The sequence below is a fragment of the Mus musculus genome, chromosome X, assembly GCF_000001635.26.
Source record: "Mus musculus strain C57BL/6J chromosome X, GRCm38.p6 C57BL/6J".
NCBI lineage: Eukaryota > Metazoa > Chordata > Mammalia > Rodentia > Muridae > Mus > Mus musculus.
In genome coordinates, this window is record NC_000086.7 from 145,445,538 (window position 1) to 145,462,164 (window position 16,627).

The following is a 16,627-nucleotide window of genomic DNA, read 5'->3' on the forward strand; positions in this document are numbered from 1 at the left end:
AAAGCTTTGTAAGAGGTGGTTCATTCAATACCATCTTCTTTATGCTGAAAAGGGGGCTGGTTTTCATCTATAAAGTTTTCAAATAGCTCATCATAAATCTGGAGGAAATAAAGTCCCAGCTGTAGACTTATAGTTAGATAAATTCAGTGTTCAGGATCAATCTCATTGGTAACATCAATCAAAATCAATTCCACTGAGAGATTGTCACTTCAAGGTACTTCTGGGGCTTTATTTCCCCAGTTAAGATTCTAACTCACTAGGAAACATGAGACATAGAAAGGGCAGAGTAACAGCAGCCTTATCATTTTTAATGAATGCCCAACTCCAAAAAACTGTGGGTTTTCCCTTATTATTTTAATCTTTATTACTTAATTTCATATATGACTACAGTGTTTTGATCAAATCCACCCCATCTCCCCAACTTCCAACTCTTCCCCACCACCTGTTTCCCTCCCACCTTCAGTGTTCTTGTTTTTCTTGTGTTCTTGCTCTTCTTAGTGTTGTCAATATATGCATAGATGTGACTGGCCTTTGTAAGCCCATACCACATCTAAAATTAATTGACATAACTACTACTGTTATAGAAAAGAGATACCAAATGGGGAGTGCTTCCAAAACGCTAACCCCAAAATTAGTTTTCTGCTTTGGATGCCCATCATTTTACCCTTCAGAACCAGGAAACAAAAAGGTGCAAAGCTCTTATTTGTATATAAAATGACTGATTAGAGCATGTGGCCTGCTCTATTGTCTGAAGATGTTTTAATCTCATCCCACACTTTGAACAAATGCAAATTCTGCTGCTGGTGCAAGACAGTTCCACTGTCTTGAAAGTAATTATTAACATCACACAAAGCCAGTAAACACCAAAGCATTTTCCACACAGTGCTGCATTTTAAAATGGCTAACTTTATTGAAAGATAGGCACAAAGTGGATTTAACCTGCTTAACTTTATTTGATCTAACTCTCTTGATTACAGAATAGGATCACAATCACTACAAGACCATGTACATTAAGCCAAAAGTAATTCTTCTTGAACAATCTGCCAGTCCCATCTAGCCATCTTATTAAACACATGCCATCGATCGCAAAGGAGGCCAGAAGGATTTGAAAACGTCTTGTCACCCACCCTTACCACCAGAAGAAAATGTATTTCCAACCCTTGTCCTACTGTCAATGGGTGGCACATGAGAGAAGAATTTCTGAAGATTGTGGCAGGCAGAAATCAGTGACAATGAACCCACAGTGAATAGTTCCCTTTGAAAATATTTTCTGTAAGAAGGAACATATCTTAAGTAACATAATCCATGTATGAATGAGGATGTAAGATAACAGACTGTATGGCTAACAGACATGAGCATTTATTCAAGTTAGCACATACATCTATACTTTAAGCTGCCACATTATTTAGATTCTTCATTTTAAAAACTAGCTGGGAAATCAGTTTGTTAGACCCACTCAACAGTGCAAAAGTAAAAAGAGAACATCTTGCTATGTTTCCTGCCATGGATGATGGCAGATGTTTCAAGTTTCTACTGCCCCGTCACCCTGCAGCTCAAAAGCAACACTGAAATTAAAACCTTCATTAAGACAACAGTCACAATACATGACTTTCAAAGGAAGTTAAATTACTTCCTCAACAATGTTAATAGTTTTGTATCAAGTATAGTTCCCTCAAATGAAATTTTGCTGGACATGGGACATTGGGGATAACAAAATGAATTATAAGATCCTCATAGACAACTAGACAGTAAAAGTTAAGACAAGAAATATTCCCTCCTCTTCTGGGAAGTCCAGGAAAAGGCCTGAAATGTTACATCCACACAACTGTGAAGGCAAGGTTAATTCGAGATTCATCCCATATACTGAATTTTTTAACTGGTATGTGGTAGAAATTTTTCTCAAATGGTGGAGTCTATACAGACTATACCAATATAGTCTTCTTCCATGTCTTAGACACACAATGTCCTTCTAGCAAATTTCCTGGGACAGAAAACTGAAGAGAAGGAGTGCCTCTTATGTGACAGGGCACAAAGGTTCTGGAAAGTTCATACTTCAGCAAGGACTTCCTTTTCTCCCCAAACACATGACTCTAAAGCGATGGTTGCCACAGTGAGGAATTCATTTCATCTATCACTTTAGAGTATGTGATTATAATAATGGCTCCCAGAGTCAGCCCAAATTCTATCAATGAGTTTTCATCATGAGAGGACATGAAGTTTCTTTGATTTTCATTCATTTGCTTGGACAGAAAGTAGCTCTCCTGGTGTTTGCTGCCTGATTCTTCTACTGTCTGAAGGGGTTTATTTCCTTGCACTTTTAATTGTCTATTTGTCATTCACTCTGTAACTGAGGACCAATACATTGGATGATCACTTTGCTATTAAAAATGTGAAAAAGATACTAGTTAAAAGTTGTTGAATTGCCTTCCCTCATCTACAGACAGACAGACAGACAGACAGACAGACAGACACACACACACAAACACACACATAAATCTTTTGGAAGGTAATTAGGAACTACACAAGAATACAGGTAAATATAGCACTCTTATACTCACAGAGGAATACATAAAATGACCCAAGACACCCGATTTTATAGTGAAAAACAGATGGGTTGACTTTTCTTTATGGGTGCATTTCATGTAGCTCAATGATTAAATGGGATGAGGAAAAAATCCAGTCTCACACAAGGCACTCCAGCAGAGACAAGATAAGAATTCAGACACCTAATCAATCTATTCACACCAAGAATATTTTCATAACATAGGTACGCCCTAGACTATGAAGATGTCCTTTCTTTAAAACAGAGTCTTCTTTTTTATAATCATTTGCCAAATGGGTATGTAGTTGGCAGAACAGAGAGATGTGCTGTGTGATCTTGAAAAAGTCAGTGAACTTTTCCAACTCTCAGATTCCTCATCACTAAACTTAATGCTACATTGCTAAGTAAAGTTCCTCCCCATCACTATAGCCCATGGCATAATACAGGATACACTTGCATCAATCTGATTTCTAACTTAACACATCTCTAAACGTCTATCTCCCTTACCTAATACCCTCCCACCCTTAACTTCCCTAGACCCCTGAAAACTCATCTTAATGGTACTATCTGTAGTTCTATTGCCTCAATGAAGGGCAGAGACAAAGGACAAGGACCTGTGACAACTGACACCTTCTGTGTCCTTGGAGGCAGCTCTGTGGCAAGGCCCCATGTTGGTCCCGCCCATATATACATTCCTAGCTGCTTCCCAAAGGGATTCCAAGATGGAGTCACTGGTAATGAGAAGAGGTAGTTGAGGAGATTGCTGCAATCAACCTTGATCATGACTGCAGCCTGGTACTTTGGATTTCTTATGTGATTTCCTTGGAGGTGACAGTTGCATATGCCTTTGAAGGCACATGCTAAAGATTTGGGAAAAAAAAAGAGAAATATTTCCAAGTATTTGCCAGAAATTCAACACATTCAACCTGTCAACAACGATGTTTCCTTATCTTGCAAACTACTGGTAAACAAATATTGGCAAAGCAGCCAGCGAATCTGCATTATGGGTGGGGAAAGGCTATGCCAGTCACCAGGACTAATTTAAGGTGACTGAGCCATGGTCATGACTATACCCAGATCACAAAAGTCTGCATGCAGCATCTCATGCAGCCTTTTATCAAGGCCTCTAACATCTAATCCCCTATGAGAGAGGCAGTCATGGATCACTGTTCATTTACCTTCCTACCATCTGAAAGCAATATATTAATTATCCAAATGCATAAATTATTCCACAGTATATATATGAATGTATCAACCTCCAGGAGGAAACCAAAAGAATCCACTTCCAAAGCACCATTGAAATGGAGAGAAATACCATCAATGAGGGGGCAGGATAACTGGCAACTGGGAGAAAAAATTGGTTCCAGCACCCTTCTTCACCCCAATCCTCTCTAACTTTTCTTTAGCTTCCATAGCTCCTAAAACACTTTCTTTCCTCAAGCCCAAAGTCAGAGCTTTCTGTGGCTGTTGTCTAGGTAGAGACCCGACAAAGTAGCAAGTCCTCAAACTCTCCCTGAATTTCCACTTCGGAACTCCATGTTACAACCTGCCTTCTACACATACTGTATTCTTCAATGAAAAATGACCTCAAATAGGGAAATTTAAAACAACTTGAAGCGTATTCAAAACATCAATGGACATCACTACTGGTTAATAGTCCATGAGTTGTACAAAGCCCAACAGTAAGCTTTAGAGCACATTCTGCTTAACCTATCTTTTTGAGGTACTCCCTAAGTATTCCAAAATAGATTGGAATTCGTTTCTATGGTATTACTTATGTACTACCAGAGTCCAATAAAAAGTCCCTTTAGAAAAATCATCCCCACCTCCCCACCCTATCTTCACCCCAGATTAAACAAATGAAAGGGAAAAATTATTAAAAAGAACTCTTGCTGATAACGCCAGCTCTTGATTGTGCTGTTTAGATGAGATATTCCACCATCTCTGCATCAGGCTCTTGCCCCAGGATCTGAATGGGTGTCTTTCTTTCCAGAGTGCTGGAGTGGAAAGCAGGGGCATCTAAATGGAAAGGAGGGGTTAGAAACGACTTAGGCACAAAGTAAAAAGTACCTTTCAAAAATCAATGTTGCGAACCATAACAGAACTCATTTTTAAAACGTGACTTGCAACTACAGACATGCCCATCATTTACTTTACTGAAAAATGGCCTCTGCTCTTGACCACTCCCTTTTTAGTGAATGACAGAAGGCAGATTTAGAACCTCTTCTTTTCTCTCCTCTGACCAATTGGATCATGCAATATTTAACTATGTCAAAAGGTCAGGCATCAACTAATAGATGCACACCTGAGAACAAAACCAGAAGATACCTGCTCCGGAAAATTGTGATTACCTGGCTTATCTGGGTTGCACATCAGATTTGGTGTAGACAAGCGGCGTGGTCCGGAACTGGCACCTGGATTTGCAGGACCCTCAGTTTGAACCAAAGCTGGAGTTGGAGTTGGAACTGGACTAGGAGGTTCAGTCGGAGCTGGAGTTGATGCCTGAGTCGGAGTCGGAGCAGAAGCCTGAGCCGTTGCTGGAGCCGGAATCGAAGCTGGAGATGGAACCGGAGCCGAAGTAGCTGGAGCAACCTGAATAGCAGTAGTGGCAGCAGCAGCAGCAGCAGTGATAGCAGCAGTAGTAGCTGCAGCAACAGCAGCAGTAGCAGTGGCAGCAGTTGGAGAAACAGTAGCAGGAGTAAGAGATGCAGCAGCTGGAATCTGAACAGCAGCAGCTGGAGAGACAGGAGCAGCTGGAGGCACTACAGCAGCTGGAGCGACAGGAGCAGCTGGAGAGATAGAATTAGCTGCAGAGACAGAAGTAGCTGCAGAGACAGAAGTAGCTGGAGCGGCAGCAGCGGCAAGAGCAGCAGCGTTTGCTGGAGATGGGGTGGCGGCAGCAGCAGCTGGAGCAGCAACAGCAGCAACAGCAACTGGAGCAGCAGCTACCATGATAGTGGTGTTGGTGGCAGCAGTGGCAGTGTTGGTGGCAGCAGTTGCATTGATGGCAGCAGCAGGGGCAGCAGCAGCAACTGGACCAGCCATTGGAGCCGAGATGGGAGTGACAGCTGCGGTTTTGGTCGATTCCGGTCCACGTTCAGTTTGGGTGCTGCAATCGCGACTGCCTGTCTTCGAATGAGCTGAGAGAAGGGGAGTAGACGGGGGCACAGGGGACGGTGTGGATGGGACCGGCTCAACACGGTAATCTCCTCCCAGAAGAACGCCTACGATGAAGCAAGGAACAAGAGGATGGGAGGTGATTTTTATCTAGCTACTGATTAACTGTGTACCCTTGTCGGAGCTCAGGAAAAGAAAATATTTGGTATTTTTCTTTGAAACGTCATAGCTTTTGCCTCTAGGGAACCTCTGGGATCCCCTATCTTGCATCCCAGCTAACAGTGGCTTTTGGTTCCGTCTTGTCTTTATTATCCAATATGCAACATAACATTAAACCTCTAAGTGTCCTTGGTATCTGGTAGACTTCTTTGTCCACTGGTGATTGCAGAAGACCAAATTGACAGAGGTCTTTTCTGTACCAGTAATCTTAACACCCCACATTAACTACAGATATGAAAATAACTCAGTGCTATGGAGAACCTGTGGGTACCAATGAGGGTGCTTTTAGTTGTGTAACCTACGGTTCCAAACACGACCATGGATCTGAGAACATTTACTCTGACTAAAGGATACTGCACAAGTCAGTGGATCAAGAGAGCTGTTAAAAACAACAAAAGATTTGAAATATATATTTGTTTCCTTCATCTGGATCAAAAATGTGTCTCAGTATCTATGGTACTCCAAGACTTTAATTAGAGGGGATAAAGTGGATAGGAATTGAACAAAAAAAGTACATTCTGTTCTCCTATCTGAACATTCTGTTAACAAAAGCTACCACCTGACTCCATTAGCTTAAAGAGAACTTTGGGTCCTCTTTCCGTAGGGGAGGAAGGAACACAGTGATGCTAGAATTTCAAATTTGCCGGAGATGAAGTCCATTTGGGTTTTGAACAAAGTTCCCATGTGGCAAAAGCCAAATATAAGAATTTTTTTTTTAGATAAAATTCAAGCTAGGCTCTTTCCCACCCCTAAAGGACACAAGATTCTCATATTTTTAAGCTTTGGTCTCAGTTACTGTTCTCACGCTGAGACTTCAGAGGTGCTGCTTATAAATCTAATTCCATTGAGAGGGGGGACTCCAAATTCTCCTCTCTAGAACCTGGACCATTGTCCCTTTTCCTTGCTGTGTGTAACAGAGTCAGGACACTTTCTAAGTCTGTCACTGTGCCTTTGCTTCTGTTGCTTTCCTTTTCCTTACCTAGGCTCCCCTTCCAGCTCTTGTCATCACGCTTCTCCTCCATAATGGGCGCACCAGTCAAGGTAGAGGAGTGTGCAAGGAGGCCTGATCCAGCATTGGAAATGGACATCAGAGACTTTGCTGGCCGCATGGATGAGAGTTGCTCTGTTTTACTCGGCTCCTTTCTGGAGCGCTGCTGCAGCACCTTGATCATGGCATCCTTTTCAATAATCTGGGCATGGAGGGTCTTAATCCTAGGAGTCAAAGAAAAGACCACATACAGAAACCTGTTTGCTATTTCTCTATTCTGATCTCACTGCCTACGTGGATTTGCGTTCCTATTATCCTTTCAATTAAGGGTTGGGCTAGTTAATTCATAGTTGGAGGCAAGGGTCAGTACGTTAGGGCTTGCAGGAAAAATGAGCACATCCTCTGGACTGCCAAGTAGATGTAAGAGAGTATCCAAAAATTTCTGCAGACACCTTAGAAGATCAGAGTTAAATATTGGCAAACAGAAAGGCCATGTATGAAAGAAATCATTCTCTGAGAAGATGGAGTCTTCTACTAATAAGGCATGACCTTGTCATTAATAATAAATGAAACTGAGTCTATAAAAGACATTGGGTACCATATTCCCCAGATGTTTTGTTGACAACTTGTCTGTATTATAGAACTGAAGTATTATTGCTATAAAGAATACTTCAGAGAAGAAACATCAAAAACTCAGATTTAGCAGAATACAAATGGAAAACAATTATAAAATCCAGGAAAAAGCAACTCTACCTGGAACTCTGCATTTAGTAAGAATGTTCATTATCAAGGTTATCACATCAAACCTTGGCAGGGGTGAAGAGGTAGGAGGGGGGCAGGCTACACAATCAAGTTCACTTATGAATAAACACACTTGCCCTTCTCTACTGATGTAGCTGGTCTCAATATCAACTCCTCAACCCTTCTAGGTCCACATTCAGATTTTACCTTCCTTCCATGTCCAAGCAACGCTTGTTGGCCATCAGGATTTCTTCCTCTTCCTTCTGGATGCGGGCCTCTAAGGCTGTGTCATAGCTGGTGTTAGGAGAGTGGCTAATGACTGTTGTGTCTCTGTGGGAGAAAAAGGGCAGTGCCGATGATGAGCAGGCATCAAAATCGAGATGTTATTCTTCAGCCTAAGTCAGTGGAGGTTCTGCTGAAAATTCTTAAATTAACATTGATCTCAATAGGAATGTTTGATTGGCCAGAGACTTATTGGAAAGAGCTTTCAGCAAGTATAACTTCATGAATATGTACACTTCTGACTTCATTCTTCAAACAGTCACAAAATGGAAAGGTATTTTTGAAGGAAACAAGTAGGTTTTGTGACAGTTGAGTATCATTTACATATGAGGGCTTAGAAACATACTACAGACAGAGACAGGTAAACAACTAAAGTCAGTTACAGCATATGAACTAACAGAAAGGGCCTTTGGCTTGGTCCCATTTGGTTCTTTATCTAATCTGCATCAGAACCACTGCTCTCACAGAATGCATGGGTTTTAAACCAACTCAAGTGACTGTTGCCGTGCTAGAGTCTCAGCTGTGCACGGGATCATCGTGTTCCACCTGGAATTCTCTCAGGCCATTAATTCAAGGAGAAACATGTGTGCAGAGGAGAATACAGGAAACAGACAAAAAGACAAGGAAAGGAGATGAGGACCAAGAGAAAGAGATAGACATTATGATTAAAGAAGACATACATGGAATGACAAGGGTTATACAGGAAATCAGGACAAGAGGGTGAATGAAGAAGGATGAGGTGGCCCTACTTCACACCACTCCTTCCAGATCCCAGATACATCTGCTAGAAGCTAAAGAGTCATGTTCTCTTGGCATTGAGATTATGACAGTATAGATTTGGGGTGATGTAATAACAAGGGAGTGACCAGGTGGTAAATTAGCCTTAAGATTAGGGAAGTCTGGTAGGCCTCTAAAAAACCACTGCTATCCCAATGCCTATAGCTCATTTGCAAAGTTGTAAGCGTTTATTGGAATTGGGAAGACGTGGGAAGGATACAGTTTCTCGCATCATATGTCAAATTCAAACTAGTTTGACATCTCCAAATTCTATATTTCTCCAGAGCAATCCACTTGTTCACCATTCTCCTGGATCAACTCCCTTGCATAGTACTTGATATGAAGGCTACTCCTAGAGACAGCCCCAGGATCAAGTCACAGCTTCCACAAGCACTCTGTCACTAACAAACTTTCTGACCTCCGAATGTCAGTTACCTGCTTTTATGCTTACTCTTCTTCATACACAAAATGACAACTGAAGTGACATCTCCTTCCCTTTTATGTAAATTAAAATTATTTACATAAAAACATATACATCTGGGCACAATACAGGCATATAACAATGTTTTCTTTTTTAATATTGAAAAGTGCATAGCTAGAAAGAGAATACCAAAAAAGTCAGTATGTGTTTGAGACAATCATCCCCTTGGTGGTGCAATCCTGGAGGCGGTTTCTGCTCTTACAGAGTGCCTAGGAAAACTGAAGGTTAACACTTTAGAGCCAAGCCTCTTGAAAACTGCATGCTGTCTGCAGACACTGGGGGTTTGAACGTACGGTTTGTCATTGGGGAAACTAGTGCTGGCCTACAGCCACTTTCATTGCATAAAAGACCAGTTTGGGTACACAGAGCCCTGCCAGCTAATTGATATGGACACTGGGAACTGTTCAGGAATGGAGCCTGAAAATGTGGGGCACTTAGCGAATTCCTACAGGGCTGCCAGAACAGCCCTCAACATCAATCTTCCTTGAAGAAGACCAGGGCTATGAAGCCAATGACTTTGAAAAGCAGGCTAGTAAAGCATTTGAAGAGTATCAGGAGATAATGGCTGCAGACGGCAGAAAGCATGCAAAGCCACATGCCCCTGAACCTGCTATCTCATCCTCTCAAATCCTTAAATAAACAGGTTTCTGTTAATATCCCTCACCCCAGATGATCTATGCTTCTTTTCTCTAATAGCATAATTTCAATTCTGGTGTGCTTAAGATTGCCATCCATGACTCCCCAAATAAAACCCCCAGTGGCCATTTAAACTTTACCTTGACTAGTATGGTGATTCAGGCCTGCAGTCCTAGCACTTGGGAGGCTGAGGCAGGAAGATCATAACAAGTACAAGACCAGCTCTAAATAGCAAGTTTCAAGGCAGCCAAGGTCACAGAGTGAGACCCTGTCTCTAAAGATCAAAAATAACTTTAAAAAAAATCAATCAAATATGCTTCAGTTTTATCTAATTGGTAGCATCCTGCACAAACGTTACTAAAAGTGGAAGATCGTGGGAAGCTAGAGAGAAGAAACCTGTGAAAACGATTAGGCGCTAGATATAAGAAACTTGCAAAAGTACACAAGGAATAAATAATTAACTACTACAGGAATGAGTTTGGACTTTAGTCCAACAGGCGCTGAGAATCACTACAGCTTTTTGTGGGGAATGAAAGAGTGTGTGCCAAGCTCTCTGACAATAGCATTATCGGTTGCTGAAATATAGGGATGGATCAGAGGAGAGAGGCACTTGAATCAAGCAGACCAGTTAGGAAGGTGATTGCAGTAATCCTATCAGACAATAATAAAAATACAAACCAGTAAAGTGGAAAGGGAAATGGGAACAGGCTGTAGGTGGTCGATGTGATTGGACTTGGAGACCATGTCCATGGAAACATTAGGGAGATAAAAGAATGAATGAGAACTGTACTTGTAATTCAAATCATGCAATAGTGTTTGTTGTCATGGGAAACCGAGGAGAGGATTTTTCCAAAGCGCTATGATGGCTTTAGATTACAGAGCTGTTGGAGTGAAGTTGTCTTGAGAACAGCCCTATGATAAGGTCCAACAAGTTGTTGGAGATTTTTAAGTTTAATCTTAAAGATGAAAGTACTACTATGACAGCATTTTTCTAACTACAGGGAAGTCCTGGTAGAAAAAAAGGTAACGACAATATAGACTGAGAAGAAAGCAAACTCAGGAAACTGAGAAAGGACATTAAGGAAGAAACAAACAGCCACTCATGGTACGAATCTTCCTCATTCCCTTGGTTACTTTACTTCCTCTTTTTCTAGATTTGCATTGCCCAAAACAAACCTGAAACATTCCAAGTACTGTTAACAACCCAATTCAGTAAATCCAACCGAATAGATTACATGGTTGATGGGTTGTTATCGTAGTATCTTTTTGTTGCTCTCCAGGCATAAATTCACCATTTATGAGCTCAAACTCAAAATCTGTATTGCCAAATCAGGTCTTCTGGGAATGAACAAGGACTTCTTTTTTAGGGACTTCCATTCATCATATTAAGTACCTAGATTCTCTAGAGACACAGTAACTCAGAGACTGGATGCAGGGAATGATTCTGCAGCTATTGATAATGTTTCCAGGTGCCTAAGAAGTCTCAACTAATCCTTCATTGAACAGCCAATGGTCTCAAGCTCACCGTCATTGAGCTAGGAGACAGTTGAACTGATAAATTGTGCCCTTAGTATTGACCTAGAGGTGATATAATACCTCCGTGCCTGAGAGTAGACCAGATAAGTATTAAGTTTTAAGTTCTCACTAGAGCCCTGCCTGTGTTTTGAAAAGTAAAAATACATTGTCTAGTAGCCTTTGGGCAAAAAATATAAAATGTCACATACTATTGTATTTTATTTTATATAGGGTTTTATATAGCTTAAGCTGGCTTTGAACTCACACTCTTCCTCCCTGTCCCTTTTCTGTACTGAGACAACAGGTCAGTGCCACCACACTCAGCTCAAGTACTTATTTTAAATAAGACTTATTCAACTACCTCGATAGAAAAGCTAAAAAGCTTTCAATTTATTCTTTCTCCTTCCCCCTCTTTGTTTCCTCTTCATTGAATACAACTTACCTATTCACACTACTGATCGGTCTCACTGTCTATTCCTGAACACTTCTAGCTTCCAGTCCTCTATCCCTGCCTAAAACCATTGTATCACCAGCTTTCCTGTGACAAAAGGTTATTTAGAATCAAAGCACTACAAAGGTTATAAACAGACTACCACATACCATGCCTTCTAATGCAAGAAAATAAACTTTTTATAAATCCTATGTTAAAATTTGTATTTTATTATATTCAAAGGTCACACACTGGACATAATTCAAATATCCATCATCAGGTGAATGGATAAATGATCTATGATACATCCATTCCATGACACATTACACAGAAATAAAAAGGCCTGGGCTATTAATAAATGCATTAACTAGGAGGGATCAAAATAATTACGCTGAGCAGGAGAAGTAAAACAAAGAGCGTAAACACAATGTTACTCCTTTTATATTGACACTCTAGGAAAGAAGTTTGTAATTTTATGACATGAACCAAATGAGTCATTGCGTAGGAAGGAAAGCATCAAGTTTAAGGGCCACAAGGTCATAGGAGAATGTGACTTCTATTTTGAGTGTTAAATTACACACTTATTAAAAAAAAACTGGCTTTTTCTTCCACCTCCTCTTCTTCCTTCCTTTTTTGCTCCTTCCATTTTTTTTTTATTTTCCTTCTTTAATCATAATTTTGAGCAATTTCTATCTGCAGTCAACATCCACTATATATGTGATTTCCACCACAGAACGAGGTCAAATGTCTACATTGTGGTGGGCAAATAGACAAGAAAGCATGTGAAGAGATATTGGCAAGACAGATAGAAAAGCCTATAAGGTAAGAAATTATGTTTTCTGCATGTCATCTCACAGAGAAGGAAAATAAGGAAACCAATCTGTATAGCAAAGTGAAATGATACTATCTTTGGAAATAGAGCATAAACCTTTAATAAAAGGGTCAGGGGAAACCATCAAGTCTAACTCATTTATGTTACAGGCATTTCAATATAATCTATCTCTCACTTTCTCCTGTTGTCTCAATCTGTTATGAACAGTCCAGATCAGGGATGCTTGCCTCTGGAAGAAGGTGTTCCTACTTGCTAGGAACACTGGGAACAGGCTGTGTTCTATCACATCAAATGATAAACATGCCTATTTTGCTGAAAACAGTAATTATATGGACACATTCCATCTAGGGATACAAAGAAATTGAATTTAAGGCAACACATTTTGGACACAGATCTGTAAGGGAACTCTCAGTTCTTAATGATTTCCACAGGAGAAGAGGAATGGAGGTTTTATCTGTGTATAAAGGCCCTTATACCAAGCACCTTTCTAGCTTTCCTATACTGTGCCCTGGACTCCATTCTGTAGCCAGCACCAAGATGCCTCCTTCAGACATTTTCTCATGCCTTGTACAGACATGAGCTACATCATGCAAAGCTTCTGCACAAAGCAGACAAAATTACCCTGCATCTCTCCGGCTCACCATAAGCAAGTTTCCAGCATCAGGCTTTCACAAATACCTCTGAGCAAGTGCTGCACTTCTTTGGGAGCCTGTAGGTAATATGACACTAAATTCTGCTTCATATCTGTCTCCAAGCCTTGTGACCATCTTCGGACACAGACGGAGATTCACTGGGCACTATTATGACCCTGGCTTTTACTGAGCATGCTTTTCTCAGGAAACAAAGCCAGGAAAACTTCAGCTGATGAAGACTTCAAGATTAAGCAAAAGACAGCTTCAGTCTATTAAAGGTATAAGGTTATCTGGACCAGAGGATGAAAGAAGTCTTCCTGGAGAATCATGAGCATCTTTAGAATGTGCCAATCCATATCTTAAACACGGACTCCTTCCATACACCTATTATTACCTAATATCTAGCAAGTACTGGACTCTACATTTGCAAGAAATACACTGCTGTACCTAATAACTTTCTGGATAGAAGCCTGTTTGGCTTCTATCCAATATACTCTATATGAAATGGAGTAGAATCTAGACCACCTTCAATACCTTAGTCTACACTTACTGTCCATTATCAACACCACCAAACCCATCACCTGATGATACCTGAGCTGTTTCTTTCCCATCTAACAGTTATGAACATAGGCAACATAGAAAGACTATGAGCAATTGTTTCCTATAAAAGCTAACAATTCCTTTTATAATATGCAAAGAAGGTGCCCAAGAAGCCATAAATAAAACTCCCCTTGCCTCTTCTCCCTGGTACCAGATAGAATTAGACTAGTTATATGCGATGAGTTCAGGAATACAGAGAATGCAGCCTTCAAATATAGACCTTCTCAAAGGGCAGTGATGGACTCATATTCGGCACATACCCAGGAAGAGCCAGAACTATCAAATGACAGCAGCTACTCCTGAGTGACATTTGCTTTGAGTGGGACTTCTCTAGTGGGGATTTCACTTTGGTCCTGAGACTAAACAGCATGAACATGTGGCTGAAAAGATCTATAGCTAGTAGGGAATGATGTGTCCAAAAACTTAGCCAAGCCCACCTGCAATGTTTCAGCTCACTTCTAAGGTAAACTCAATTATGATTCTAGAAAGTCCATGTTTTTAAAATCCTTAAACATGTGTCACCAAATCCATCTAATCCACTTATAAATGGAAAGAGGAAAACATATGAAGAGGAACTGAAAGGGGGTGGGGGGGAGAGACTAGATATTGGGAAATTTCTGAATGAGTTAGCATACCTGGTTTTCCCATTCATATCTTTCAGTGACTTACCTCTGTGCAGCCACAGTTGCAGCAGCATCCAGAGCAAAGTGTCTCATCACATTCTCTTCCAAATACTTTTGCTCCCACTTGGTCATATCTGCTTCCAGGGCCAGAATTCTCTCTTCCTTCTCCCGGAGGAGCTCCATCAGTGCAGCGGCATTGTATTCTGAAGCATTAGTGGGCTGGGAGTTGCCCTGGCGCTATTGGGGGAGATGCCAAGATCCCTCAAGTTAGTGAAAGAAAAACCAGAGTGTCCAAGTCCCAAAGACTGATTTATCTACCTGTCTATTTAGCTACTTATCTATCTATCTATCTATCTATCTATCTATCTATCTATCCATCCATCCATCTATCTATCAAATATTGCTGATTTTCTAAGACAGGATTTTACTATATAGACTTGAACTCATGACACAGACTCCCCTACCAGATCTGGTAAGAAGAGTTTCTATTTTATAAGAAAGGGCTTTCCCATGCTATTTTGTTTCTTTGTCTGCCTGTTTACATAGTAAACCTACTAACCTAGAGTTTTATGCACGTTGGGCAAGCACTCTATTACTGCTTCCTATTTCCAGGTCTCAAACAAAACAGTGCTGTGAGCCCTGATGAAATGCTTATCACTAAGCTATTCCTAACCTCAGCTCTTAGTTTGGATACCATACTGATTCAAAAGAAGGAAAGAGAATTTGCATTTCCACATTGCTGTGTTGTTCAGAAATTAGATGTAATGAAATAAAAAGTTCAGTACCTGGCTGACAGTAAAGTCTTCAGGAGTTTTTTTAAATCTATAACTTGGTTCCAAAACTGTCCATAATTTATGAAATCTTTACTGAGGTGCTTAACATTGTGGGGCAGGGAGGTGGTCTTGATTTCTTTTCCTCTAAACCCCCATAAGTAGTATGACCAGAAGATTTCTAAAGAGCACTTCCAGCTGGAAGTGGTGGTGTACACTTGCACAAAGTTATAAGCCAGTCTGGACTGCATGAGACACAATCTCAGAAGCAAACAGAAGAACTGCCCAAGGATCCTACCAACTTGAATTCAAAAACATCAATGACTTTAGGTGAATAGCTGTTTCCCTTCATATAGGGGTTTTTGTTCTTATTCGTATGAAAAATAAATGACAGATTTTGCTGGAAAAGAAAACTAAGGAATTAGGGAGACTATGCATGTATATTGGCCACACCTTTTACTGTAACATGGGGAACTGGAAAAATGTAAAGATGAGCAAGCATTTAAGTATCTTTAGAGTCTTTGCTGAACACAAAATAATAAACAAACAAACACCCAAGAAGAGAGGCATTTCCTTTCTTCCTTTCCCTCATTTCCATAACGGGTTAAGTAAGACTCAGAAAAATAAACAAAACTTATAAGCCTCAAGAAGGAATGAAGTAAGCAATAGTTCCAAGACTAAAGTACTCAGCACAAGATTTATAACTCCCCCTCCTCAAGATTATATAAGCAGTAACAATTGCTGCAGAGACAAAATTCTGATTGGTGGAGCAGCAGGAGGTTCAGCAGAGATCTTCAGTGAATCAGCCATGAGTCATCACCCATGCTTAGGGGGTGGGGGAGGACCTTTACAGCTGCAGCTGAGTCACCTATACTTCCGTAAGTAGCCCCTCGTCAATATTTCTAGAACTAACCCTAAGAACTTTACTGGTTCATGAAGACAGACTCGGGTAGGATAATGACAGGGCTCTATCATCTCTGCTTATCCCCAGGATGTCACACTGCATTCATTACCTGCTGGATTCTAAGGGATTCCAGTTCCCTCTCCAAACGTGTCCGGAGCCGGTGCTCCAGCTGCTCACGCTTCTCACAGGCGGCCTGGAGCTGCACAAGGGCCTGCTGCATCTTCTCCACCTTATCTACGTACACTTGCTTCTTTTTCAGCTGGAAAATAGCCATCAGAGAAGGATTGAGTCAGACATAATCCTTCACCTTCACAAGTCTATGAGCCAGGTACCTAAGCAAAAATTGAGATAGCTGGGAAGAAGGATAGACATTCATTGTACCCTTTTATCTTGCAAGCCAAATCCTGGCTCAGCAGCAATGATCAAGGAAGCAATTGGACAGCCTTAAATAAGACATTCATGCTCCAATATCCAATACGGTTGGAAAAGCAGCAGGCAGCCTTGCCATTTTGCTTGCAAAAGAACAGATTCTGTTTCC

At 40.8% G+C, this 16,627-nt stretch overlaps 1 protein-coding gene across 7 annotated transcripts in view; it reads right to left on the reverse strand.

Moving 5' to 3' along the window:
• Positions 1-886: 886 nt before the first annotated feature.
• The window catches only part of Amot (angiomotin), a 59,543-nt gene continuing 43,802 nt past the window's right edge, over positions 887-16,627 (reverse strand). For 6 of the 7 annotated variants that reach the window (XM_030251360.1, XM_011247828.3, XM_006528864.4 and 3 more), the window contains 6 exons: positions 16,199-16,348; positions 14,462-14,652; positions 7,815-7,937; positions 6,858-7,090; positions 4,894-5,766; positions 887-4,561 (listed from right to left, as the gene is read on the reverse strand). In XM_030251360.1, coding sequence (XP_030107220.1) covers positions 4,464-4,561; positions 4,894-5,766; positions 6,858-7,090; positions 7,815-7,937; positions 14,462-14,652; positions 16,199-16,348 — 1,668 coding nt within the window. In that variant the 3' untranslated portion in view covers positions 887-4,463. Of the gene's footprint in view, positions 4,562-4,893; positions 5,767-6,330; positions 7,091-7,814; positions 7,938-14,461; positions 14,653-16,198; positions 16,349-16,627 lie in introns of those variants that run through there. The other variant, NM_001290274.1, reaches the window with a different exon arrangement.